Source organism: Sebastes umbrosus, chromosome 11, assembly GCF_015220745.1.
Source record: "Sebastes umbrosus isolate fSebUmb1 chromosome 11, fSebUmb1.pri, whole genome shotgun sequence".
Taxonomy (NCBI): domain Eukaryota; kingdom Metazoa; phylum Chordata; class Actinopteri; order Perciformes; family Sebastidae; genus Sebastes; species Sebastes umbrosus.
In genome coordinates, this window is record NC_051279.1 from 19,205,851 (window position 1) to 19,232,609 (window position 26,759).

General features: G+C 42.2%; 1 protein-coding gene across 4 annotated transcripts in view; it reads left to right on the forward strand.

Moving 5' to 3' along the window:
- fhod3b (formin homology 2 domain containing 3b) overlaps positions 1–26,759 on the forward strand; it is a 99,028-nt gene that overhangs the window by 52,988 nt on the left and 19,281 nt on the right. For all 4 annotated transcript variants that reach the window (XM_037784010.1, XM_037784011.1, XM_037784012.1 and 1 more), the window contains exons 4-8: positions 8,008–8,075; positions 9,786–9,891; positions 23,464–23,558; positions 24,514–24,625; positions 25,525–25,619. In XM_037784010.1, the coding sequence (XP_037639938.1) occupies positions 8,008–8,075; positions 9,786–9,891; positions 23,464–23,558; positions 24,514–24,625; positions 25,525–25,619 (476 nt within the window). The remainder of the gene's footprint in view (positions 1–8,007; positions 8,076–9,785; positions 9,892–23,463; positions 23,559–24,513; positions 24,626–25,524; positions 25,620–26,759) is intronic.

The following is a 26,759-nucleotide window of genomic DNA, read 5'->3' on the forward strand; positions in this document are numbered from 1 at the left end:
CATGTGTGCAAAACTGAATGAAACGTCACGTTTTGGACACAACAAAAAGGCTTTTTTAGGTTTAGGCAACAAAACTACCGCTTCTTTAGGTTTAGGAAAAAAAACACTTAGTGAAATTTAGGGGAAAACATTGTGTTTTGCATTAAAATAACTATGAACACAAAGACAACTGCACATTGTTGGTTTCACATGGGTCGCGAACTCAGGTCTCTTGGATGACAACCCTATGTTTGTGTTTTTGTTTCACACTGTCTATACTACAGCGCCTGACTTCCACTCCTGTCATAATTACTACGGTTGCTAGAGGAAGCTGTCGTGTTCTTTTATACCTTCTTTCGGTGATCTATCATGTGAATAGATGGTAAAACCTATAGTGTGTATAGTAGGCCCCTATTGACCCACATCTATGGGGCTTATAGCGACTGATAACACCTATTTAATAGCCTGTCAGCAGTTGCCATGACTTCAGCAACTTGCTTTAACTGTGTTACAGCTGTCCCAAAACGACCCACTTCAGTTGTCGATCCCCTAGTTTATATCTGTGTCAGGCTTTTGTCTGGTCTGCTGAATCAGTACATGCCTCCTTTACCCTGCTCTCCGCTCCACTACCTATCTGTGTCAGTGGTGGCGAGTGTGGGGAAGCCCTGCTGAGGAGATGAAAGGGGGGCAGTGGGCTACAAGAAACGCAGAGGGAAGAAAAGGGGGGTGTTTACTGGGGGGGGGTGTAGTGAGGGTCACCCCACCTGGTAGCTAAGGAATGAGTCATTAGACAGGCAGGCACTAATGAAAGATTTGTCTGTCCTCACGTTGGCCTTGCTGTCATGTCTCTCTCCTCGTCTGGAATTCTGCAGATTCCACCCTCGCTTTCCTCTACTGTTTCTATCTGACAGCGTCAGATAGCATCTTGACGGCTGGTTAACGTGCATTTTATTGAAGAGACTTACCAGGAGATAATTAGCTTGCGATGCCCTTTAAGTGCTTTGCAGAACATTTTCCACCTCTCAAGAATAATGAAATGAGGCTTAACAGTAGGGTTTTGCTCCAAGCTCACCACCCTCAAGCTTAAAGACAAATGCCACTGCTGCCTTCCAGAAGAATTATTGTGACTGACAAAAGCATAAACTTTCACTGAAAGTTTTGTGTAAACACATCAATAAACACAACAATCCAATTTCCCCGTTTCCATGGGAGGGGACAATGAGCGCCGTTGAGCTCCGAGGGCCAGGTTTTGTGTTTATTGGATCTAAGCTGTGGTATGCCTCGGTATCAAATGTCCCTGCCAGGATAGAGTGTCGCAGCCCAGAAACCTGATCCCCTCACTGCTCCCGTGAGATTTTAGACACCGTGCTCTCCGCACAATGTGCAGAGGAAGTCCAAGGTACAACATCCGCGAAGGAAATCGAATCACAAAGAATTAGCGTGGTTTATTTGCATGTTCCTAACACTGTCATTTACATAACGTGTGTGTGTGTCCATGCATGTTTTATTGTGAGCCTCAATGTTTGCAAAAAGGCAGCACACATATGACTGGAATTTGTACATTCCTGCGCTGTGTGTTAACTCTATTCTCCTCACTAGATTGAGCCCAGATTTATTAGCTATTTTGATCTTGTCCCATGCCTTAGCTATGTGTCTGCTTAGAGACTTTCACGCCCTGTGGGTCCATCCAGGCCTTCCTGTGAGGCCTGCTCCCAATGACAGAGGCTTCTGTAGTCTGTGTGGGCCGACTCGGTTTTCTCTAATCTAAACCATCATCTCCATATGTCTTCCATCACAACTTCCAAAGCATTTGAATAAACTCCAGGCAACAGGAACAAATTAATTAATGTCTCTATTCCTCTGTGCACTTTGTAAACTGCCTGTGTGAGTGTGTGCGGTGCATGTTCATGCACACCCACACACATTGTCCGTATAATTGCCTTGATCCACTTTTCGGTTGCACTCGAAACCCAAACACGCTGAAAGTGATCTCATTCTTACCTGCATTCCCGCTTAATGTTTTCCACCTGAGCGCTATAATCTGCTTTTATTGACCCATCATTCACCTTGTGTTTTTGTTCAGGGAGAGAGGGATATAAAAAAGAGCAAAAGAAACCCCAGTCCACAAAGTAGCATGTTACAAGCCGATGCACATGTTGGGAGGTCTTCCACCTTAATTACTTGTGCTTTCTCTTCATAAATGTTGGAACAGAAGGTTTCCCTTACAGTGTGAGAAAGGAGAAAAGGGAAAAAATGAGAAGGAAGGAAGCACTGTTGATGTTGTTGTGCTGCTCTGTTTCGTGACTGCAGAGGGCCATTACGCATACTGTAAACTCGAGGGCTTCTCATGAAAATACCAAGGGACGAAAATGAAAGATGCGTCCCCTTTATCCTTACACATGGCAGGCAGTGATGTGGCGGTGCTGGCACACACGAGACTGTGGTCTCACAGATGGCTACAGTTTGCCTGAGCTCAGACTGACCGCCGTCACCTCTCACAGAGTCTGTGGCCTTTACTGACCGGTGGAACGGGCTCCGGGCTCCGGGCTCTCTCAGACGGGGCTAAATGCAGACATGGGCAGGGCGCTGGCTTGGGACTGAAGTCCACTCTTAAGGTCCAGTTTTGATCAGATCAGAACTTTGCAGCACACACTGACCTTTATTCCGGCAAAGGCTACACAAAAACACATCCAGCCCAGAATCCACCTGTAGTGTTCTCCAGGGAGGGAAGTTAATCCATTCCACACTGAGCTTCGCCCACACTTGTGAGCATGCCAGCGTGAGAGGAAACGGGGTTATCGGTTGTATCATGACCAAAATAAAGCTTTGGCATTGAGCAGGTCAAATGTTAAGATCATGTACCACATGTTCTGAACTCTCAGTGTTTTTCATTTTTACTTATGTTAGCTTTCTAGTTGCAACAGTAGGGGTTGTGTGTGATGTGGGTGATGTGTTTTTTTTTTGCTGTTTCCTCCCAGCTTGGTAGCAAATGTTCTATGGTTTCCTCCCATACTGTATTCTCTTTAACCTTAGCATCTCTGCATCCCACATGTGAAGTGTTGATTTGATTGTGCATTGTATGAGTAAGTAAGTTTTATAGACTATCACCAATGCGATGCTTGGGATCCTCCCCTTCAGCTTCTTGTCTGACAGCAAACACAGTTTAATTTACAGCGGTGTGTGCGGGGTTGTCTTGCCCAGTGGGGTCTTTGTGGATTTCCTGGCTGTGCTTTGGATGTGGTTTATGTGTTCCGCCTGCGGCGCAAAGCATGAACCGTGGTAGTCATCCTTTACATTTTATGGCACTTTCTGGAAACAAAGGCATGCGAACAGATGAGTAGCTGAACATGTAAGATGTGTTTGCAGATGGAAAATGAGAACGCTTAATGACTTTATGGGCAGACAAAAAAAAATTTCCCGGATAATTTCTTAGCTGTCTAGGATTGAGTGGTGGGGATGGGTCTTAGGTTGAGGTTGGCATGTGGAGATACAATGAAAAGTGACCCATTACTCACACAAAACAGCATTACTGGAATGTGCTGGCACTGACACAGAGAATCAGAAGGTATCCCGAAGAAGCACAAGACGGATTTGCTTCTAAAAGTTGTCAGCAGTAGCACAGCCATCTGTGAAGTCCTGGCCTGTCTGACTGTACCAGGCCCCACAGCAGGTTTTCTATGGGTAGTTCAGCACATTCCTGATGATTATAGAAAATTCCGCTACTACCTTTATGATTGTTATAATTACGAGACCATTACATCCCTGTAGCTATTCCAGCTGAGAAAACGTGACAGTGTATTGCAATTTAAGAGGAGAAAACAGCTGCTCCCTATGGTACATCAATGTGAGGCATCAAAAACAACACTTTCACTCTGTTGAATCACTTCCCTGTCAGGTTCTTGTCAGTAAAAGCCTGAGGGGAATGTAAAGATGACAGGGAAAAACCAGGCTGCCTGTCCTCATCTGCACTCGTGCATTTTTTTTTTGTTTAAGCGTGTCTTGTTTTGTGGTATGAAGAGTAATTGGCAACATGGTTAGATGGCTCTTATATCAATCTTAAGGTCAAGCGGTGGAGAGCTACAAGTGCCCAATCTAAGTATTATCCATCATATCTTTCTTTGTTCTTCTAACCCTAGGTTTGTCTTGACCCGATAACAAATCCATAACAAATGCAGTGAGTTATTGAGTTTGAATAGAGACTACAAGAGTGTGCCTCCTAGGTTCTTTTCCTAAAGATGGCCCATACTTTTGGGTGCATATCTGTGCCACATGGTATGGAACTAATCTCCACTGAGCTATTTCTCATTACAGATGGGCCTCTGAGAGGTGCATCGGTGTGTGGACTGCGGACAGGGACAGGGAGGGAACTGTCTGTTCCTGCAGATGGGCTTCATTTAGTGTTGGGCAGGAATAACTCTCTGACCGTTTTATTGAGGTGAATGGCAGTGGATTGCATTGCATGGCACTGCATGGGAGAATTTGCTCTGCCATGCAGTTGCTGATTGACACACACATACACACACGCAAAACATGCTCCTGGGATTTATTTGAACCCAGGTGCTGATGCATCACTGCTGTAATGCTGTGCTGTGATCTGGGCATCACTGGCTGTTCAGCAGTGCTTGGCGTAATTTATCTGTTGACTGATTAACACTCAATGTCCGTGAGGAAGTGCAGTTACGGGAAGAAAAAGAGCACGCTGATTCAGGACTTGTTGAAGTGGGACCACAAATCAAGTGTGCTTTGTATGGTGACGGTGTGATGAGTAACCTGGAGTATCTTCCTCTGGCTTTCCGCTCCAGTGATCAGAGAGCGTGTCTGTTTAGAGATCGCTAATCTAAACTCTGAGTCATCTTCCTCAGCTACAAGGCAATGGATGTGGCCCTACCTTGACCTGCAGGGGAGGGTGCAGTAGTTAAAAAGCTCTGGCTGCTTTTTACAGGATGTAGAATCAACCACAGATGCAAGCTCAGACTAAATATATAAATCTGTATTAAATATAAAAAAAAATCTCAATGTAATTTGAGATTTGATACATTGAAATTGACAGAGAAGAGCAATCGCATTGTTGCATAAAAGCACTGGAAGCATAAAAAGTACATTGTTTATTTTTGGTATTTCTACATTTTACAGCAATAAATCTGAATGTAATAATGTAAATTGATTATTACTTATTTATATATCACTTTTATCAGTAGAGTTACAGAGTGCTTTACCACAATGACGATGATTACTGTATGAAATAGAATCAGACGTTTGAAAAAGGAGTGAATGAAATAAAAGTGAGCCGCAACTAGTACAAATATGGGTCAGTTTTGAGAGGATATTTAAAAGATGATGCCGGCAACGTGGGAGTTCTACAGCTGGGGGGCCTGAGCCGAAAAGGTCCGGTCACAGTTCCTTCCTGTTATTTATAAAGACACAAATCACCAACATCACACAGCTTCCCCTCGTAATACCTCTGGACTTGCAGAGATTTATTCCTTGTGGATGTTGCCAGTGACTTGCCGGGACTCTTCCGTAAAAGACCAATACTCATCTGCTCATCATGCATCTGAGCCATCTACGGCACTGAGTGCACGAAACATTTAAAACTTGGCTGCGCTCCTACCAAATACCATTTGAGCCATAAATTAGAAACAAGACATCTCCTGAAGATAAGGAACTCTGCTGAAACGGGACTGTTAGGTGTTTGATTGCACTACGCAACCTCATCAAGTAGGAGCCTTTTAACCACATTTGGCCCAGTTCCAGGTTATCTGCATTACAGATGCATCTCCAATGTCTTGTCTTTCTGAAGTAGAGTGGATTACACCAATAATGTGTGTGTAATACGTGTGTAGAGTTATACTGCTGTGGACAACCTTACCCTGCGATGACAGACATTTGAACCAAAGTTTGACTCATATTTAGCATTATTAAGATACACAAGAGATTATTAAACCTGCAGTAGGCAGAATGTTTTTGACATCATTGGGCAAAATTTCAATAATAACCTTTCAGCATATTGTAATTCAAGTGTTCTTAGAGAAAACTAGACTTCTACACGTCCTCTGTTTTCAGGCTTTAAAATAAAATCTAGCCCGTGACGGGAGACTTTGGCCAATCACAGGTAATTTCCCTGAGAGCGTTCCTATTGGCTGTGCTCCAGCTGGTGGGCGGTGCTTGGTATTTCCTGAACTGATCTCAACATGATACTACAGGGTCATAAACTTTCTCATTTTACAGCTAAACAGTACACTACAGGATGTTTCTGAAAACATTCGAGGCGAGAAATAGGCATTACAGTAACCGAATATTGATTCATATTTGATCAGCGCTGCCTAGTTTGAGTGTTTGATCAGAGTTTGCGAGTGATTGACAGCTGCTCAGAAACCACAAGACTCCAGCTCAGCTCTGATTGCTTTTTTTTCCTCCGGTCTTTGACATTTTGCAGATGCCATTAGGAGCACCGTATTTTTTTTTCAGATTACCTGTCTCATGCACTATACTGTCAGGATATAGTAATAAAAATAACTTTTTGTAATCATATTTTCTCCATTTCTACCCACTGCAGCTTTAATTGTTATTTATTGATTTTTTTTTTATATCCGAAATTGTCCTTTTCACAGAGAGGTTGGATTTTCTGATGTTGCATGATAGTTGTCTCAGTGGGCCTCCATAAACAGGCTGTCACTGCGTGTGATGTTTTATGTGTGCTGTGAAAATGCTGCGTGTCACTGGAAAGGCACCCAAAGACATCAGACCACGAGTGCTTGCTCTGTCTAGTCCAGTGTCTACAAGTAGCCTGTGTTTCGCCCACAGAACTGGCAACACACACCCTCTGTTTATGTATCTGTCTTTCTCTCTCTCACTTCATCAGCTGAAGGAACAATAATGAATCACAAGCGTATGCTCTCATTGGTGTGTTTTTCTCACACTTCTGAATAGAATTGGTGTTTGCTTATTTGCCTCTCTCAGTTGCATGTTTTGGTACTCAACGTCTAACTAAAACACACTCATGCACCAACAGTGATAAATCCTGCCCGTCCAGTCAGGACTGCAACAACTGCAGTGGTGCAACAAACAGAAAAGAGCCACATTGCAAAGTGCTTTATGTGGGGTGTGTGAGAGAGAGAGAGAGAAACAACATGCCTGTTTGTGTACATGCTGTCTCCTGTTAGATCTTTGCTGACTAAGACAAATCATGCCTTCAAGCAAGACAGTATCTGCCAAAATGGGAATTTTGCATCCCAATAAAAAGCGCTGGGTGAATGAAAAGTAAATGCTGACAGAGAAGCAGAAAGAGAGAGTACTAACGGTACTGCACTGGACTGTATTGTATGCTGCTGTATCTGCAGCAGTACAAGCTAGGTTTTGCTGAGTCAGAGTTCACACAGCAGTGATGAGTGAGCCACAAATATTGAGCTCAACGCTGCCACTCCCTGGCAGACTCTGCAGACTGCACGCAGGGTGAAGGATTGTCAAAGTAGTTACAGGAGATGTCCGCCTCAATCACAAGCATCTGTCGTCCATCATATCTCTCCTCTAGTGCTCTGTGGTGTTTCCATAACTGATTAATGGGTGTATTGTTTCTTAGCCATTGTGGTGGCTATTGGCTTAAAGTTCCTGCCTCGACTTTGTATTATGGTAAGCTACAGATATGGCTTTGTCAGCAGGAAACATCCACTGTTCACTAACTCTCCACAGATGTGCTCCGAGTTGCTCCTACTGTTCTTTAGCCCCTCACTATTCCTCTTGCAGGACATTTTTCACATTTAGATACTCGGGGATAATTGCTGACGATGATGTGTGCATGACGCAGACATGAGGAAGTGATTTTGAAGGAGAAGTTTGTAGTTCGTCGTGGAAACATCATGTGTGATGCAAGTGATGCACTAAAACTGTAGGACATAGGCACTTTATTTTTTTTCAAGGGAAGTCACAATGATTCTGAGTCTCTTGTCCATTTCATTTATTCACTTTCTGTATTACAACATCATAGAAAGAGACCACGTGTGTGATTTTTCCACTTTTCCTTTCTCACAGAAAAACTCTACAACTCAACTGGACGGGAGCTACGGAGAGCCCTCTTCTCCCTCAAGCAGATTTTTCAGGTAATCATTTCTGTCTTTTAGCTTTTGCTGGGTCCTTAATTTTTCCAGAAATGCAGCATTCGTCTGCATGTGAAGTATCTTCTGCCATGCTCCGGGGCTTCATATGTTGCTATGCATGTACACACATTAACATGCAAGTATGCACACGTGCATCAGTGCACACTCACTCTTGGACACAGCATTGTTTTCTTGAGGCAGAGTTGTGCTGCTGAGAGTCTGCCTTCGTGGCAGCTGTGGAGTGTTCAGGTCTGGTCATACTTCACACACTGGGCTGGGCTGGGCTGGGCTGGGCTGGCCTGGTGGGCAGTCGGCCATAGAGGGGGAGGGTTAACCGACAGCTAGATGGAAAAGAGAGCAACAGACGTTGATGCAGGCCCGGAATAGATTAGAATACCTCACTTTTTACACTATGAGTAGCTTTTTTGGGGTTTCCGTTGTAGAGAATATCGATTATTCTTGTGGTTGGAACAAAAATATCCACCTGGCCTGATATCAGTATTACTTCTCTACATTGCGGTAGTGCAGTGTACATGTATCATCACTAGGGCTGTCAAAGTTAACGCGATAATAATGCGACACACAAATTTGTTTTAACGCCACTAATTTCTTTCACGCATTAACGCAATCTATCTTTTGGAGGTTAAACCGGGCTCAGTTTTAATGCTAGAGTGAAGATACTGGCATAATGTGAAATTAGAAAACATGGTCAATGGATTCCTCAGGTTTTCTAATTTCAAATTAGAAAACCTGAGGAATGTTATACCAGCTTGTCATAAAAGAGATTAAATAATGCTCCAAACTTGCGCTAAATTTTGGTGAGGAAAAACTGTCATAGCCATTTTCAAAGGGCTTGACCTCCGACCTCAAGATATGTGACTGAAAATGGGTTCTATGGGTACCCACCAGTCTCCCTTTTACAGACATGCCCACTTTATGATAATCCTGTGCAGTTTAGAGCAAGTCATAGTCAAGTCAGCACACTGACACACTGACAGCAGTTATGATTTCAGCATATTTTTTATGCTAAATGCAGTACCTGTGAGTACCAACTCCCATGTTGATAAGAGTATTAAATACTTGACAAATCTCCCTTTACGGTACATTTTGAACAGATACAAAATGTGTGTTTAATTTGCGATTAATCGCGATTTAAATAAAATATTTTAATCGATTGACATCCCTAATAATCACATGTATGAGTCTAAGATGACAGTCATCGTTAGGTGTGAGAGATGCAGATGGTTTTCTCATCGAGGACAAAATGTGGGATGGCCAAAGCAACAGGAATCTGAACACACACTGTAAGCAGATTGCATTGCTCATTGCACTGGCAATAGCTATAGCTGAATGTAAACAAATAGATGAGAGATGTGAACCTTAAGGTCAGCATAAATCATCTCAACAGTTCCCACAGTTGTTTTGGGGGTTGATTTATTTCTTAATCAAGTAAAACTATTTGAGTAATTGGAAAGAGTTGTGTGAGCTATTAAACTACAGATCCCAGATCATTATTTCTCTGCGTGCTCTTTCATTCTTAGCTTATGATTTGCAACCAACATCCGTGCACTCAAAGGGTTACGTAACTCTGAGGACAGTTATGTGATCAAATTTGATTGTTTAAAAGAAAATAACTAATAAAACAATGTAGTCTCTGGTTCTGTCTATGATGGCTCTTGAATACCCCCCTCTTTCTCCTCAACCTCTTTCCAGGATGACAAGGACCTGGTGCACGAGTTTGTGGTGGAGGAAGGACTGACGTGTTTGATAAAAGTGGGCGCCGAGGCCGACCAGAACTACCAGAACTACATCCTCAGGGGTACGTCCACTGCAGAACAGCACCACTCCTTTAATGAACTCACAGCATACTCTCCTCCTCTCGACTTTTTTCACACCTCACTTTACAACACGTGCTAATCGAGGATGTAATCAATCAATCCTGTAACACTTTTCTTTCCATAAACCTATCCAGAACCACATGTGTTTACATACACCATGTAAATTGATGATTGCGCTTGATGACCTCCTCACACTCACACACCTGAGGCGTATAAACAAGCTCAAATGTGTGCCACAGATAATGTGGAAGTGAGGCCAAGTGTAGCAGCTGGTTAATTTATCTGTCCCATGTCGGTAAGGTGAAAGGTCATGTATGTTGAGATCGGGGAGGGGCAGAGGCAAGCATGTTCAGGGATACTAGAGGACCTAGGGATTCATAGCACTCGATGCAAGGTCACTACCATTTAACAGCCTGCTGTGAAGGGGCAGGTCACACATGCTTAAGTGGCTAGTAAAGGTTCTGGCAGGATATTGCAGATCATAAAACTAATTTCCCCTCCTCTTTTTTTCTCTCATTTTTATTTTTCCTCATGTTTTCCCTCATCTTTTTGCACTTCTGGCAAGCAACCTGAGCCTGTACGTCATCAGTTAATTGTTTTTTTATGGAAAATACATAATATAAATGGGGACACAAAAGCATAAGCTTGGATCCAACTTTCATGGTAAATGGTTCCATATAATACTAAAGGGCTGGATCCGAATATATGACTATTCTGTTATTCGTTCGTTGGGTAGGTAATCGATTTTCAATTTTGGTTTTCGAATATTCATTGTTTTTTTAACCCCCTTGGGATTACAAACATGCATAAAACACATCAACCCTTTTGGAAAATGCTTCTTATTCAATAACAAATAACAATACAAGCAACAATACTGTAGAATAACAGATCTCTTAAAAATGAATGCCTTTAATACAACCAAAAGAGACGTGTTGCAGCGCTATCCCTTCCATCTCAGCCGAGAAAGGAGAAATTTCTCGCTCAGTCCTTCCCGAATTATGTCGCGGAGATGAGCCCAGAGCCCTCGTCGCCGTTGCTTATGCCGGCGCGAAACCCAGAGGCGAGGCTCCGACCAAAAGGACCGAGAGGAAGCCTCCGCAGGCTGCATTACACACGGGCTTGCAGCCGGGCACTTCCAGGATTGGCATTGCGTAATGCGTGGAGACATCAGCATCAAAACGCAATTCCATTCTACACTCGCACACACAGAGGGATGAGGAGAGGAGATGCTTGTGGTGGACACAGAAGCCTCAAAACAGCGCTGTGCAGACTCATCATGACACATTTTTGTTCAAAAGCATGTGTGGGGGAAGCCTCTGCTTGTGGGACAGAGGAACTGTGTTGCTTTAATGACTTGAGTTAATGGTGCCTACAAGAAGTTAAGGCGGTCCCTCCCCCGGCCAAAGCTTTGAATAAACTCTGTTGATTACTACTGAAGCTCCGGAGCCCAAAAAAAATTATTCGGAACTGCCCTAAAGACTACAATTTCATAGTCCAGACACCTCTTTTGTTATTTCTTCATTAAGCCTTGCTTAAAGGAGTCACAGTGTACTTGACCCTCATGATTTGGGGTGCACATTTCAATCAGATACCAACCCCTCATGTTTATTCAATTAAATGCTGTGTGTTCGTAAATGCTTGCGCTCTAATATTCCAAACTGCTCATTGTTGATCTTTTCTGTTATTGAAAAAAATCAAAGAGCAAAGGCCGGATGTCCGTGACAAAGCACTGATGTTGCCCCCTGGGCAAGTTATAAACATGAACATGCACCTCCGCTAGGGCTACCTCTACAGGCACGGATGTTTAATGTTTAATGTTTGATGCCTCATCTGAACTTGGCCTGGTCCCTGACTCAGACTGATAAATCACACGGTGTAAATGGCAAAAAACAAGACAGACGGATGAGAACAACAGGTTTTTGGAAACTCTGGGGGTTGACCACATGTAAGAGTTGTTAGTGTCATTGTGCTGTGATCGATGAGACCACTTCTCATATCTTTTCACTCCTCCTTATTGCGCTGTCCTTTTTTCCCCTCTTACCTCCCAGAGAATTCAGATAAAACATCTGTGTCAGGGCATTTCTCTGGGGTTCTCTCTATTCTTTCATGTGCTAATTTATCGCTTCATCTCTGCAGACTCCGCAGTTTCCCCTCATGTATCTCTACATCACCATGAGAAACCAAAACCAAACTACCACTCTCCCAAAAGCCCATTTAACCTGTTTCAACTCCTGACCTAATTTCTCCTGACCAGCTGAGGAAATGTGGAGCGTATAGCAGACTCCACTCCCTTGTGAGCCATGTGTTGGAGAACACAAGTCGAGCATGTGCTGGAACGCAGATGCACAGGTCAGAAATGTATATACAGTATATCTGGCTGCTTGGCTGTCGATGACTTCCAAGAGGATGTCATAAGGATTCCCAGGAGGGGAGTAAATTAGATGCCTGAAATTTTTCACACGTGCAGAGAGAGAAGCAACAACGGTAATTGCTTTGGTATCAAACATTGATCACTTCTAATGTGGTTCTTTTTTTTTAACTGTAATGTCTTTCAAGTTGAGGCCAGTAAAAGAAAAAAAAAGAAGAAGAAGTAGGAATGCAGCCTTGAACCCATCTGTCTGGTGTGCATTAGAAACCTCCCGACAAAACAATCTCGCTCTCTTTCATGAATAAAAATCAATCTTATGGTTCTTTTGTAGATGAAAAAGGCACACGTGCACACCAGTCTGCATGCATTTTACAAGAACAGGTTCCCAGCCTTCGCTCTCTGGAACATTGCCGTCATTGTAAATGGTAGTTCCTGCTGCTCTCTCGGCAATCTACACCATCTCACTTTTCTTCTTTTTCCTCACTTTTTCATTCCGCCTTCTCAAAGCCCTGGAGGTGTCTGTGGCCAGTTAGTGCTCCCTCAGTGATGTGGGTATTTTCTGGGTCTGCCTGGCTGGGGTCTGGCCCCTCTCCGGGCCCCTCACACCTGGCTCAGAGGGCTTCCAGAGCTGGACTTAGCTCCTTGGAGGCGTGCGTTTTTTGGCCCAGGGGAAAGCTTGTATGCCTTTATCACCCCATCAGTGGGAAAGGGTGTGAGGTCACTTTTTCAGAGGTGCCTATACCATCTGGTCCTCCTGTACACTCAGTGCTGCTAACACACAGGGGCCAAAAAGCTAATGAAAGGCTCATTAGGGATATTCTTTGAAAAAAAAGCATTCACATGTTGTTCATTTCAGAAATTAAATGAACACAGAGGTTATGTTTAATTCAACACAGAACGTTGATCTTTCTAAAATAGTTGTTGAAATTGTAAATCTTTAGTTGATGAAGTGAAAAGCTGAGCGAAGGTTTCACACTGAATGTTTTTGTAGCTAAGAATGTTATTTCTCAAACGGCAGAGGTCTCACGAGGTTGTAAAATGTAATTTCTCTTTCATTTATTACCATTTATTTATACGTTTTAAGCAGCTCTTAAAGTCTTTGACCCTTCATCTCAAGCTTTGAAAACAGATGCAACCTTTTTCTTTGAGTCAAAATATTTAAAAACAAGTAAAGAAAATGCCATGCTAGCTGCAAAGAAATAAATAAATACATAGGTTGTCACAGTAACACATCATTGTTGACAGCACAGTAAGTGCTCCAGCAGCCCTAAAATGAAAGCAGATTGTGCAAAAAGGTCAAAGAAGTTTCTTCACTAAGCTCAAACTTTTTTCTTCTGTGGTAAGAAAAAAGCTCCCTATGGTACTTATTATCATGAGCAAAACCGGGAGACGAGGTGGAAGAACAAATAACAAGCTTTTTCCTGGATCATTGTCTCACTTGTCATATTTACAGAAAGAAGCACTAACAAAAGTAACAACTGAGTAACCGTAAAATGGGAGCGGCGGAGAGATTAAAGACAAACCAATTATAGTCAACTTGAAGCAATTATTCCCTGCTTTGAAATGTTCCCTGTTGACATTCATCACCACGAGCTATGTTTTTAGCAACACTTTCTCTGTTTGCACTCCTTCAAGGCCATGCCATTTCTGTCTGCACGCTGCTGTTTACGAAACACCAGCCATCTCTAAGTCAAATTGGAGGTGAAGCTTAAGTTTTTGATCTGTAGGAATTTAGGGAAACAGTCTTTTTTTACACCTTTCAAAGCAGTCTTGGATACTATTTTTGGAAAATACATTCTTAAACACATAAATTACCGTCATACCCAGAAGGCCTTATCTCATCACATGCTATAAGTTATATTTGTGAATTTATAGCTTCCACAGAAATGGGAGTTGTGCTGTATCAAATACATCATGCCCATATTTCATTTTGTGATTTTATCTCATCCTTCCCCTCTCTTTCTACCTGTATCTCTCTCTCTCTCTCTCTCTCTCTTGCTACCATCGTGAGATCCTCTGTTTTTAATGACACGGCAGTTATGATGCCATAAGTTAAAGCACCTTGACTTCCTGGTTTCCAGAGGGAGCTGCTTGGAGGGCTTTCGATGGGAAGGGGAGATGTGCTCTAGTCAAGTGTTTCATTGCCTCTTAAACTGTCTGGGACCTGGAACACTGCTCCCAATGCAGCGCTCAGTCCGGCTTTTAGTGTCACACACAGCAGTAACTTTAGTGGGCAGCAGGCTTTTTCACAAGTGCACCTGAAACACAAGACCCTTTTGTTTAAATTGTTGCTGGTCTCTATAGTGTTTCTCAATATATGTGTGGCAGAACATCCGGTGACGAGTCTGTATGGCGGTCTGTTAGCCAGAAGTGTGTGTCATTGTAAACAAACCCAATAGCGGCTAATTTCTCTTATTCACTCCTCCTTTGTAGTATAAGGAGTTTAATCAGTGAAACCAGATGCTCTGGTGTTTGGTTGGATAGAAAACCTGCAAACCTTTAGGCCTCCATTGCACCAAGCTAAGAATAGACTTAGGGATAATCAACCTTTATATTAAAGGCCCAGTGTGTAACAATTCGGGGGATCTATTGGCAGAAATGGAATATAATATTAATATGTATGTTTTCTTTAGTGTATAATCACCTGAAAATAAGAGTCATTGTGTTTCCGTTACCTTAGACTGAGCCCTTTATATCTACATAGGGAGCGGGTCCTCTTTACCAAACTAGCTGCCATGTTTCTACAGTAGCCCAGAACGGACAAACCACTGTGTTAACGATAACGTTACTCACTCCGGAAGGAAACTCTGTTGGTCTTGAGGAGCTGCAGCATTTATTTCTGCACAAAAAGCAACTTCCACTGAACATTAACTTGATATTCTCAGGGCTAAACTACCTCTGTCTTCTGCCTCACTAGGTCACTTGTTCGCTCGCACGCATTCGCCGTCGCTCTCTCACTCTTGCTTCACCACTCACTTCCCTCGTACACACACACTCTAAACAACGGATCTGCTCATCATCAAATGACCGACGCTACTCTTACAACAACTGGCTCGAGATAGGTTGCGTTTTCACATCAGCCACCATAGATGTTTACAGGTTACAATCTGCAAACTCATCGCTTGATGCCGTCAGATGTTACACACTGTACCTTTACGTTGATATCTTCATAACTATGTAAGCATTGTTTGATATTGATCAACAGATAATTTGTCAAATTTTGAAAAAAAAACATTTAAATGTTAGACTGACTTTTAGATTGAAGTGATGTCACGTAGCTAATGTCACTACTACTCAGATATTTGTATTAAAAGCTTTTCCAATATACCATTTCATATTGGAGTGACATTTTATTTGACTTAATTTAGAATCAGGATCATTGTTTTTGTGTTATATTCTGACCCAAGTGTAACTGAATTCTCCCCGTGCTGGTTTCACCATTTTACTGAGCATTAAGTGAAAACCCAGGCACAGTCGGGTTAACAGCAATGTTGGAAGCTCTTGTTGGAAACAGTGTGTATTGTGTTGTCTGGCTGTGTTATAGGTCGTCTGTTCTAGAGGGGGGGGAGACCTTTACTACGGCCCATCGTCTTGGTAAACATTTCCATTCTGTCTGCGCTGGCTTGAGAGGCTTCGTGCTAATGTATGTGCTGGTTATTATAGGTGTGATCATTTCCCTTTTTTGAGTGATCTGGGATAAAAGGAAATTTGAGATGGAAAACACAGGAACCGCTGACACACATAATGTGGACAAGCCCTGTGTTTGGAGCGAGAAGGAGCTCTCCGGGAATGCCCTGCCATGTCGTACCAATCGGAACTTGAACTCCTGGTTTGTAATGAGATCCCATGGGGAACACGTGCATGTTTTCCACCCAATCTCCTGCATCTCAGAGCCAGCCGCTGTTCCCGCTGCCCCTTTGTGCAAAGCTTTTCAATCTGAAAAACACTCAACACTCACTCTCAACACACACACACACGTCCATGATACCACTCTTGTGCTTTTAAAGGTTAATTCATTCACACTTAATGTGTATCTAAAGGTCACTTGACAGTTGTTTTGTTTACTTCATTATAAAAGGATAACCAAACATCAACACTGAAAAAAGTCCCCAAAATAATCGTCATTGCTTTCAAGGTTTTGTCCACTTAAAAAAAAGCTAATTATATTGTCATACATAATTTAGTGTCTTTACCTGTCTGAGACTTCTCTCTTTTGGGATGACAGAAATGACTTCATTTGGTTGTAAGAACTTTAGGAAGTGAGGGCTACACATGGTTTCAGCTACAACCTCTCAATTCTCTTTGCTCCACTGGCAACATTTTCCAGTACGGCGTCTCTCTATTAAATTAAATCAGCAGCTTTCAAACTGATAAACAAACACCACTGTTCACTCCATGGACTGTTTTATACACCACCTGTCAATTTAACATCCTTTACCCATAGGATAGCAATTAAGAGTTTAATACATGACCAGACAACCTTTTAACTGAATAGAAAAACATAACCTGTTGTCATGTTTTTGGTTAGAGCCTTGTTCCTACCGGAAACGTCCCACCCTATCCTCCCCCCTGTTTCAGACCCCTGCAGCCCCCTTCAGATCCCCCTCACTTGAGCAGACAGCTTGCATCTGAACCCAATTCAACCCCACCTGCCTGACCTATATTCTGCTTTTCTTCTCCCGGCATCTGTAGAAGTTTTCAGCCTTAGCGAACCCACTGGCGGTGGAATTACAAGCCTGCGCTGCAGCCTGTTATACTGTAACAGAATTCAGTATACAAGCCAATTATATTATAAGAATGTTTGATTTGGTTCATTTCTCAAGCTCTTATTTTATCATCTCTGACCTCGCCGTCTAAGATACATAAACTATAATTTGGAAAAAAAATAAATCTTTTGCAGTAATGCAGCACGCGGGCAGATAGACTGAAATCCTCAGCCCTGGAGTGGGTTTTACAGCTGATTCCTGTGAGCTGACTGTATTTTGGGACTGGATTCAGCATATGGCTGGCCAGAACCAGAGCAAATCACACCACTACTCTCTCAAGAGCAGTAAGAATTTACCGCAGCTCATCTTTCAGCTCGCTCTACAAGTGGGTGGATGTCATGCCGTAGCTTTTCTCCAAAGTCTTCCCCACTTGGATGGGATGGGAAAAGCTCATCTGTTTGGGCTTTCCCCAGTTGTTCATTGTCCTAAAATGATTTTCTGAAATGCAGTAGAGTAGCAGCTGTAACATAATCAGCTTTTACTATTTGAATACAGAGGAAATCAAGCAGTATCACATGTTTCAGCCTTTTTATTTTCCATACAGTGTTGTAGTCTACTCGGCTCACTGTGCCCCGCTCAGCGCTGCAGTAGTTCATCAGGTCTGCAGCGCCTGTAGAGCTCGCTCAGCCAAATACTGGAAAGGCTCCCCTGCCTTACTTCATGCTATTGTTCCATGATGTTTGTTTGTTTGTCTTTAGGGGATTTGTTTGGGCTTAGGCCCACAGTAAATTGTGTCAAATACTGGCAGACATGTATTCAGGACTGAAAATGGAAGCATCCCCCTGTTGTTTTACTGTATGGGGCTCAATGTAAGTCTGGCAGTCGACTCGGTGACTGAATTGGTCTGGCAGAGGCAGTTTGTCTGGCTCTAATGGTCTGGGTGATTAGCTGAATAACAAATGGAACGTAACCCATGAACATGTCTTATTGAGTATTAACTGGTCTTTTTATGGTAGACAGACTCTAAATGAGAAGCTAGTTAGAGGCATGGAAGAGGCAGTCATGATACATGACAGTACTAAAAGGAAATCTTTCAGCTTGTTAAGGGGACATATTACGCTCATTTCCAGGTTCATTTTGGTTTTCTACCATGTTTGCATGCTTTAATGTAAAAAAAAACACTTTATTTTTCTCACACTGTCTGCCTGAATATATACCTGTATTCATCTTCTTTCTGAAAAGCTCCGTTTTAGCGCCTGTCTCTTTAACCCCCCCTCCTGAAAAAGTCTGCAAAGGTAGTTCTCAAGTTGTGGGCGGTACATTCTAATGAGCCAAATCTGAATGGTTTGTTCAATCACATCTTTTCTGATCTACACAGCCCACAAAAAACGGACTGTGTTGTCTTATTTCACAGTTTGTGAGTTGGTAGGCACTCCATAAACCCAGTTTTAGAGTTTTTCATGATAAGTCCCCTTTAAAGGTAGGGTCGGTAATGCTGAGAAACCAGCAAGAGCACATTACATTTTAAAAATGATCCAACCGAAAATCCAGCCCAGTGTTGCGAACTCTTTTCCAATTAAAGTAGCTAGCAGCACTAGCTCCAAATGTCGCTAAATGTAATGAGAAAGCCGCCAAGTCGGCAACACTGACAGTCCGTCCCTCCAAAGCCACTCCCCCAAAATTATCATTATGAACGTAAACATATCATAATGAAGGTAAACAACAAACATGGTTATTGTTAGTACTCACAGCTGTCAAGCTGGCAGCTTGTGGAAGACTCCGATGACGTGCAAGGAGTGCATGGGCAGAGTGCGTGCAGGCAGGCAGGTCGGGCCGAATGAAATGATTGGACGGGCTTATTACAGTCCTGCAACAGCCACAGATACCGGATTATTTCCTTTTTTCTTTTGTCAGAGTATTTGATTTATTGATTGCTGTCAGGATATAATGAGAATTTCAACAAATATAACAAAAATGTATTTGAACAGCACACTACCAACCCTACCTTTAAGTTTTCACTTTTTTTTCCAATGACACTAAACTCTGCAGAAAAAGATCAGAATGGAGATTATTTTGTGAACTGTACTAATCAACATTTTTATATTGACAGTTCATTAAATGACTACGTGTGATGTTAAAGCGATTGCTCGATCAACACGGAACATCAGTAAAGCTGACATGAGAAATAGTGAATTCACAGGTCAGTGTTGTCTGTGTTCCCAGAAATCCAACGTGGACACTCTACTCTTGAAATTCAAATGATTTACTATGATTACGGTGACACAATAGAACAAGAATCTACATAAAAAGTGTTTTCCAGACTTTGCATTAAACCACGTCCAGCTCATGTGGGTACAGGGAGGCACTAGACCTGAGTGCAGCTCCCCTCTAATGCAGAGCATAATAAGATAAGAGGCTCTAAGTTGTGCTTTATGGGATGGAGATTTGGCCCCTATCCCAAAATCTTGGTAAAATAAATGTTGCATGCTGACAGACATTTTGGCTGACCCAGTTTTGATAAATTCCAAAATGTAAATGAAACCAAAGGGGCAGAGTGGTGAGTGGAAGTGGAGCGAACAGTTTTGTAGAGGGGAAGCTGTGGAGTTGATTTCTTGCATCTTCATAGATAAGGTTGTCTTTTTTTATCCAAGTCAGCCCGGCTCGTGTTGGTGCTGCCACCCAGACCTCAGAGTGCTTCTCACCTCGGCAGTGGTCAGGGAGCAGCCCTTCCTGCACATTCCTGGGGCTGTGGAAGATAATTGCTGTGGTTTATGAAAGGGAGAGGCCCTGAAGAAACACTTCCACCAGACCTCAGTTGCATTAGTTTTTACTTCTCTCAGAGTTCTGGTTCAGACACAGGAACAGGGTCTGTCTCTTCCACACAGGGTCTGTGGTTCCCTTCTGCACCTCGATACCATTCAAAATGTTCTCTTTACACTTAATACTTAGGGCAAACGCATGTTAAGTACTGAAAGAAACGGAGAATGAGAGTGCCGTAGAAGACGCCAGGCTCCTCATTGAACACTTCCAAGTTTCTTTTTTAGCTAAATCTGTCTTCCTCGGCTATCCGTTTCCATAATAGCTTACATTTAAATTCTAATCACTGAGCTTTGAAGGCAGCTCATTGTCTGCCAACATCTCATTACGTGACATACATGCAAAGGGACTTAGCAATGTTATTGTTGTACTTTGTGTGAGGTATTATAGAGCTGCTCATGATTACTCGAATGGAGGCCCACATTTTTGGCCCCAGATCAGTGCTTGAAGTGGAGGCTGTCCTGTACAGACTCAGCACTCACATGCTCTTCTTATTAACCCTTCTTCCAGAGTTATTGATGACTGTCTGTTGTAGAGTTTAAAATCAAATCCCATGTTCTGGACCCACAGTCTCAGCTATTCAGAAAGGTACAAGGCTGGGAAAGTACGCCAGAGTATAGAGATTTGATCTCGCTTTCAAAGCCTGAACTGCAACACACAGGTAACTTTCCATTTTCCCGGAGCTGTTTCACGACTAATTTAATCACAAGTGTGGGGAAGTCAGTTTCATTTGAAGTTCACAAAAGGCGATTGCTTTGAGAGTAATTAGATGTTTCCTTTAAACAGTTTCTGACCGGACTCTTAAGGTTGCACTTTCCTATAATGAAAGGTAATTTTTTTTTTTTTTATAAAACACTTACAGTATCGTTTTACCTAACTGTTCACAGGGTAACTGCAGTCCGTGTGGTTTCTGGTACTCAAAGTTGAATTGTACATAAATGGCAGCTGGCATTGAATAATTCCATGAAGCAGCAGTTTTAATGAATCCGAGAGAAAAAGGTAATGATTGTGTGGTTTGTGGCGTGTTTGAATATCGTATCATTTCTGTATCTTTACTGCTCACTAAATTAAATGAACATATGATATAGACATTCACTCAGATTTTATTTTACTTGGCTACGTGCTTAAGTAAAAAAAAAAAAAAAAAAAAAAAGCACTAACCTATCGATGATATCTTTTAATAACGTCTTATGATAACATGTCAGAATGAAGTCGTTCCAATTTGCGGTTGACTTTTGGGAACAATCAGTAGAGTCTCATCTGTCAACAGCTGAACATACATGTTGTTTAATGACACTTTAAAAAGCCTCATTAAGGCCACCTATCTTTTCTCACCCCTGTTCTCAATTGCACATTCCTCAAAACCTCACCAGATACTGTACACAGGTGCACACCAGAGATAAAAGTCTCCGCGCATTGATGATATTACAGGTCAGACATCGGCTACGGATTTGAAAAGAAGCGTGTAGCTCATTACTCATCCGGCAAAAAGTCCCAGCTGTGTATAAAGACTTTCTGTGAACAGTTATTTTAGCCACTTTTTACATGCTAGTTAGATCTTTTTTTTGGCATTCAGTAGAGCAGCTGTACGTCATGTCATTACCGCTGACACTCGTCTGTCAGCAGTGGTCCCACACAAAGAGGGGGGGGGAGTCACAGGAGAGGCTGACACTCTGGACCGCGCTGACTGAGGAGGTTAATCATGTTTTCATAAACACACTCTGATGTGGTCGGCTTTGATTCGCCGTGTTGTCCGAGCCGCTGACTGCTGTGACACGCGGCTCTGAGCTCGCAGCGGGAGAGAGGACTGTCAGGAATGCTCTGGCCCTGACATGTTGTGAGTAATTAACCCTGATTGATAAAAGATGAACTGCCCCTGCTGCTGCAGCAGTGGGCTGTCAGCATGCACACACACACATGTACTCATGCGTCCACCCACACACTCTCACGCACCATGCACACACAGCAGCTGCACCTGGGAATTTTGGCTTATCTACAGCATATCCACGATTTTCATGCCCCTCTAGAGAAGAGGAGGGGGAAAATATATGACCGAATCTGCAGGCCTCTCATGATAACATGTCTGAAGAAACAGAGGAGATTAGATGGTACTCTTTTAATATAGCTCTGTTTAAGTATTTTATCTAGTTGTTGGTCAAAGATTGAACTGTTTTTGTGTTTGTGTGTCAGCTTTTGCAGCTCATGAAGAAGTCTCCAGCTACTCATACATCTCTGAACTTGATTAGCACAAGCTCATTAACTTTTGTCACGTTTGAAAAAGAAAATATCAGAAAATCCTCTGAGGTATTACCCCCCTAAACCCATACAGCTTCTGCCAAGAAATAGTCAAACCTTCCAAAAATGTTCCACTTTCGATGTGTTCACGTGTTTATACTGTTTATACTACTATGCTCCATGTCAGCTAATGTATCACCTAGAGTCGCAGTGGGTTCAAGCTGAGCTCATCCTGTTGCTGTGGTCGTCTGTGTGAATGCATTGACTCCCTGTGGATGGCCACTGAGATGCTGTTAAAAAAAAAAGGCTACATATTTAAAGGGAGCTTTTGTCTGTCCCACTTCTCTCCAGCAGTGTTTGTCTCCCTTCCCCCCATCTCCTTCTTTAACAGAAGCCCTACACTTTTACTGCGCCCCATAGAGATCCCTTGGCTCTTATTATGTTTCTTATTTATGTATCCTGTTACAGATGGAAGTCATGTCAGCATCCAGCGAGGCACTCGGCTCACATATTTCCTCTCTAGTCGTGTACACTGACTTGAGGGATGAATGGACGAGTGACGTTTCTCCTTTTTAGGTCTTCAACAAGTTGTTGTGATTTTTGAAAAGTGTATCTCCACAGCAGCTCCAGTTGGGCAGAAGAATATCTTTAACCTTTTCACTAAAAACACACATTTTTGTGTATATCTGTGTGCTTCTTTATACATGCATATCTGACAACCACAGAAGATTTGTTTTTGCTCATATACATACGACAAGGTCCTGTTTACGGACATATAGGGTGGTCAATATGTCAGGCTACGTTGTGAGTTTTAACTAAGTGGTCTGTTCTGATAATGTTATTTTTCAATTTTCTATTTATATTACATCATTATTTACACTTGGGCTGCCCCCTCTTAGTCGATTAGTCAACTAATCGTTTTGGTCTTAGTCGACTAAGATTTGTTTGTTGCCTTTTTCATGCTGAATGACTTATTTCCAAGAAACTTATGAACACATCTCTGGTAAACACAAGATTTAAAGTTGTGGAGAAAGTTTTACGGATCTGTCGATTGAATCATCTAATCGATTAGTCAACAAAATTGTATGAGAGTTAGTCGACTAAAGTTTGTTTGGTCGAGGACAGCCCTAGTTTACACAAACGCTTCACAATAAGCTAAGATAGAGGGGCATTTATAAGGCTTTGTAGTTAAAGTTTCACCTGCTTTGCATAAAAAAGGCTTCCTCTAAGAAACATGATCAGTGTTCAAAGCAGACACCAAAAACATTTAGAGCAAACATTTACGGTTCTTCTAGTTCTTTTGGTTGCTTAGCCGGACAAAATGTGGTCAGTTTGTAGTGAAAAGAAGAAAAAAAACACAACTGAAATGGCAGATGATTAACCAAACCCCATCTCTTTCTTTGTCCGTCTTTCTCTGCTCTTTCCAGCTCTCGGTCAGATAATGCTGTATGTGGACGGGATGAACGGCCTCATATCTCACAATGAAACGGTCCAGTGGCTTTACACACTAGTCGGATCCAAGGTAAAGAATATGAACATTAAACACAGTAGATCAGCTGTAAAATCAGCTCAGCACCCCCATCTGTGCACTGACAACACTGAAATAATCACATACTCCTTTCCTCTGTCGTCGTGGTCCCCTCGGCCCCCTAGTGGCCACATTTCATAATGCAAAGGATATTTGCAACAGATGAGGGAACTATGTCGACTCCTCTCTCTCCCTCCCACTGTTATCTGTTCTTATTAATTACTTTTTTGCCTTCCCGTGTAAATATTGAAATAATATTTGGCATCCGCCTTATTTTTTTTTAATCAAAACCTTGTGTTCCCAATCATTTTATATGGAAAACTTCCATTGTCAGTAGTCATTTTGACCATGATCTTTGGGGTGTTGTCTGTCCAGTGGTAGTGCTGATATAGCAGCTGTTCAGAAGTGTTAAATTAACTGATGGTTTTATCACCACTGACATGACATGACACGGCTGACATGATGAGATTTTCATTCTCAAGCAAATTAAAAACTTTGCTGTGTATCCGGCCTACTACTCCCCTCTTGGATTTTTAGTTGGCTGGCTGCTTCATTATTTTAAGACTCTTTTCACTGTTTGTTTTTATTTTATTCTAACTGTAGTCATTTTTATTTTTGAGCTGTTTACATACTATTTGAGCACAGAACAATATGTTCCCCTCAGCTGTTAAATGTCTATTTAATGATCCCTCTGCATCACATAAGGTTCTTATCAAGCCTCTCAAGATGTTTCAAACAGGAAAAGCCTTTTCTTAGACAATATGATACTATTTAGTTAGTTGGAAGTTCAAGAGCTCACACATCTTCTGTGTCGTGTCGATCCATTTCTTTGAGCAAAAGTATAAAGTCTGCACTTGAAATAAAGTGTCTGATGTGTTATGTGGTTGGATTTACAGGCGGGTGCCACATTGTGATTTTCTGTGTTAACTGTATTTTTCTCTTTGTGTAGTTCCGTCTGGTGGTGAAGACGGCCCTAAAGCTGCTGCTGGTGTTTGTGGAGTACACCGAGTCTAACGCCCCCCTGCTCATAAAGGCTGTGAATGTTGTGGATGCCAAAATAGGTAAGTAATACAGAGATTTTGGAATGTTAAAGTCAATACCTGCAGACAGAAGAAACTGTGCATCAAGACTCACTGCGTGAAGGATTACGTCCAAATGAATTTTATTTGAATGTCCAGCTAATAAGACATTGTTTCCATACCCCTGAAATATCACATTCACATTATATTAGTTGTAATTCTCAAGTGAAACTTGAGCATTGAGTTATTGCAGGAATAATGTCAATAATGTATACGTGAAATAACGTATTCCCTTTTATCAAGTCATCCATGCTGGCTGCTGTGCTGTTCAGCTGAGCTGAGCGCAGATCACAGTCTCCTGTTACACAGCAGTCAGATCAGTTGTCCTGGGCAGCTCCCTAGCTATGCATGGAACGAGGCTTATTGAGAAAGACTATATAACTCCTGTCTGCAGCGGGGTTCAGTTACCTGCCGCTCTAAAGGCTCCACATTGTACCGTGGTGTGCAACAGGGGGCTGAGCATCAGCCGTGCAGGGGTCGGGTATCCCTCTGTCTAGGCTCTGTCTTATCCTGTCACTTCTGCTGTTGCGTAAGAAGACTGAACCTGATCCCCGGTCTCCTGGTGAGAAGGAGATGGACTTGACCCTTGTGTCTGAGACGTGCGGCTGCTTCTTTCTCATCGGAGATCAAGTCTCCGCCGCTATGTTTTTCCACTGCTAAAACTGCTATGACTGCATTTCTCCTACTGGAGCCATGAGATGACAACATTCGTTTTGTTTTGATTCCTGCACCTTAGTGGACCTGCAAGGTTGCAATCCTTTTTTTTATGACTTAAGATGAGCAGATGGATTAGTTAAGACTTTTTTTTGAGCTGTGTCTTTCTGTGTGTTTGGAGTTTCTCTTGTGATATAAAATGTGTTGCATGTCTTTTGCTGCTGCAGGCACAAAACTGTGGTCAAACATCATGGAGATCCTGGATGAGAAGGATGGAGTGGATACAGAGCTGCTGGTGTATGCGATGACACTCATTAATAAGGTCAGTGAATGAATACCACCTAGGGCTGTCAACTAGCATTATACCAATTACTTACCCTTTAACGTGTTTGGCTCCTTAAAGGGTGACTTCGGTATTTTTCAACCTGGACCCTGTTCTTTTTTTTTTTGTCTAAGTGACTAACGGGGACAACAATTTCTGAAATTGGTCCAGTATTGAGGGATAACGTTGTAACAGGCCGCGAAACGAGCTGTAAGAGCAAGTGAGCAGCATCAGTGCAACATTACGTTTACTAAAAGTGCTCGTTTTTGTCACTGACGGGTTCAGATTGTTATTATAAGTGTCTGACAACATTATGGGAAAGACCCTGCAGAGAAATAAAATGTTTTTCTTACCTTTCGCTTGATCAGGTCTGTTTGTTATTGTGTCAAAGTCCCGCTTAAAGAGAAGTCTCGTTGTGAAATCTGAATATCCGTATACTCTGGCTCAAATAAATACGGGCGGTCATCAAATTCAAAGACCTCATTCACATTGTCGTAATCATTTAAATATTCAGCCATGACATTGAAAATCTTTAGATTATACTAAGCTACGCTTTCTGTACTCCAACACAACAAACTCTGCCCGGCTGGATGTATTCACTATTCCACCATTGTCTTTGGCAAAACGTCACCTCGCGAGATTTCAGAACGAGACTTCTCCTTGAGCAAGACTCTTTCCATAAAGTTGTCAGACACTTGTAATAACAATTAGAGCCTGTCATGGCAAAAACAAACACTTTTAGTGGACGTAAATGACCTAAATGACCAATTTCAGAAATTAAACACAAAACCATGGGAAAATAGGGTCCAGGTTGGAAAATACTGAAATTACTATTTAAGTGTATTATCTTCTTTCTGGGTCTCTATCTTTCAAACGCCCTCTGGGTTTCTTATCTGAATTGTTTCAAAAATGATCTGCCTGGCCACTTTGTCAGTATGATTGAATCAGGTGCAAATTGAATCTGTATGTTGTGATTGCATTTGTTACAAAGAAGGAGTCACTGCAGTAGTTTACAACACCAACAACAACAGATTACCTTCATTAAACATATGTATGGATTGTACAGTATCATGTATATAATGAACCTGCCCTGTTTTTCATAGTGCGTAGGGCAACTTTGATCCAACTTTGGAGTCAAAA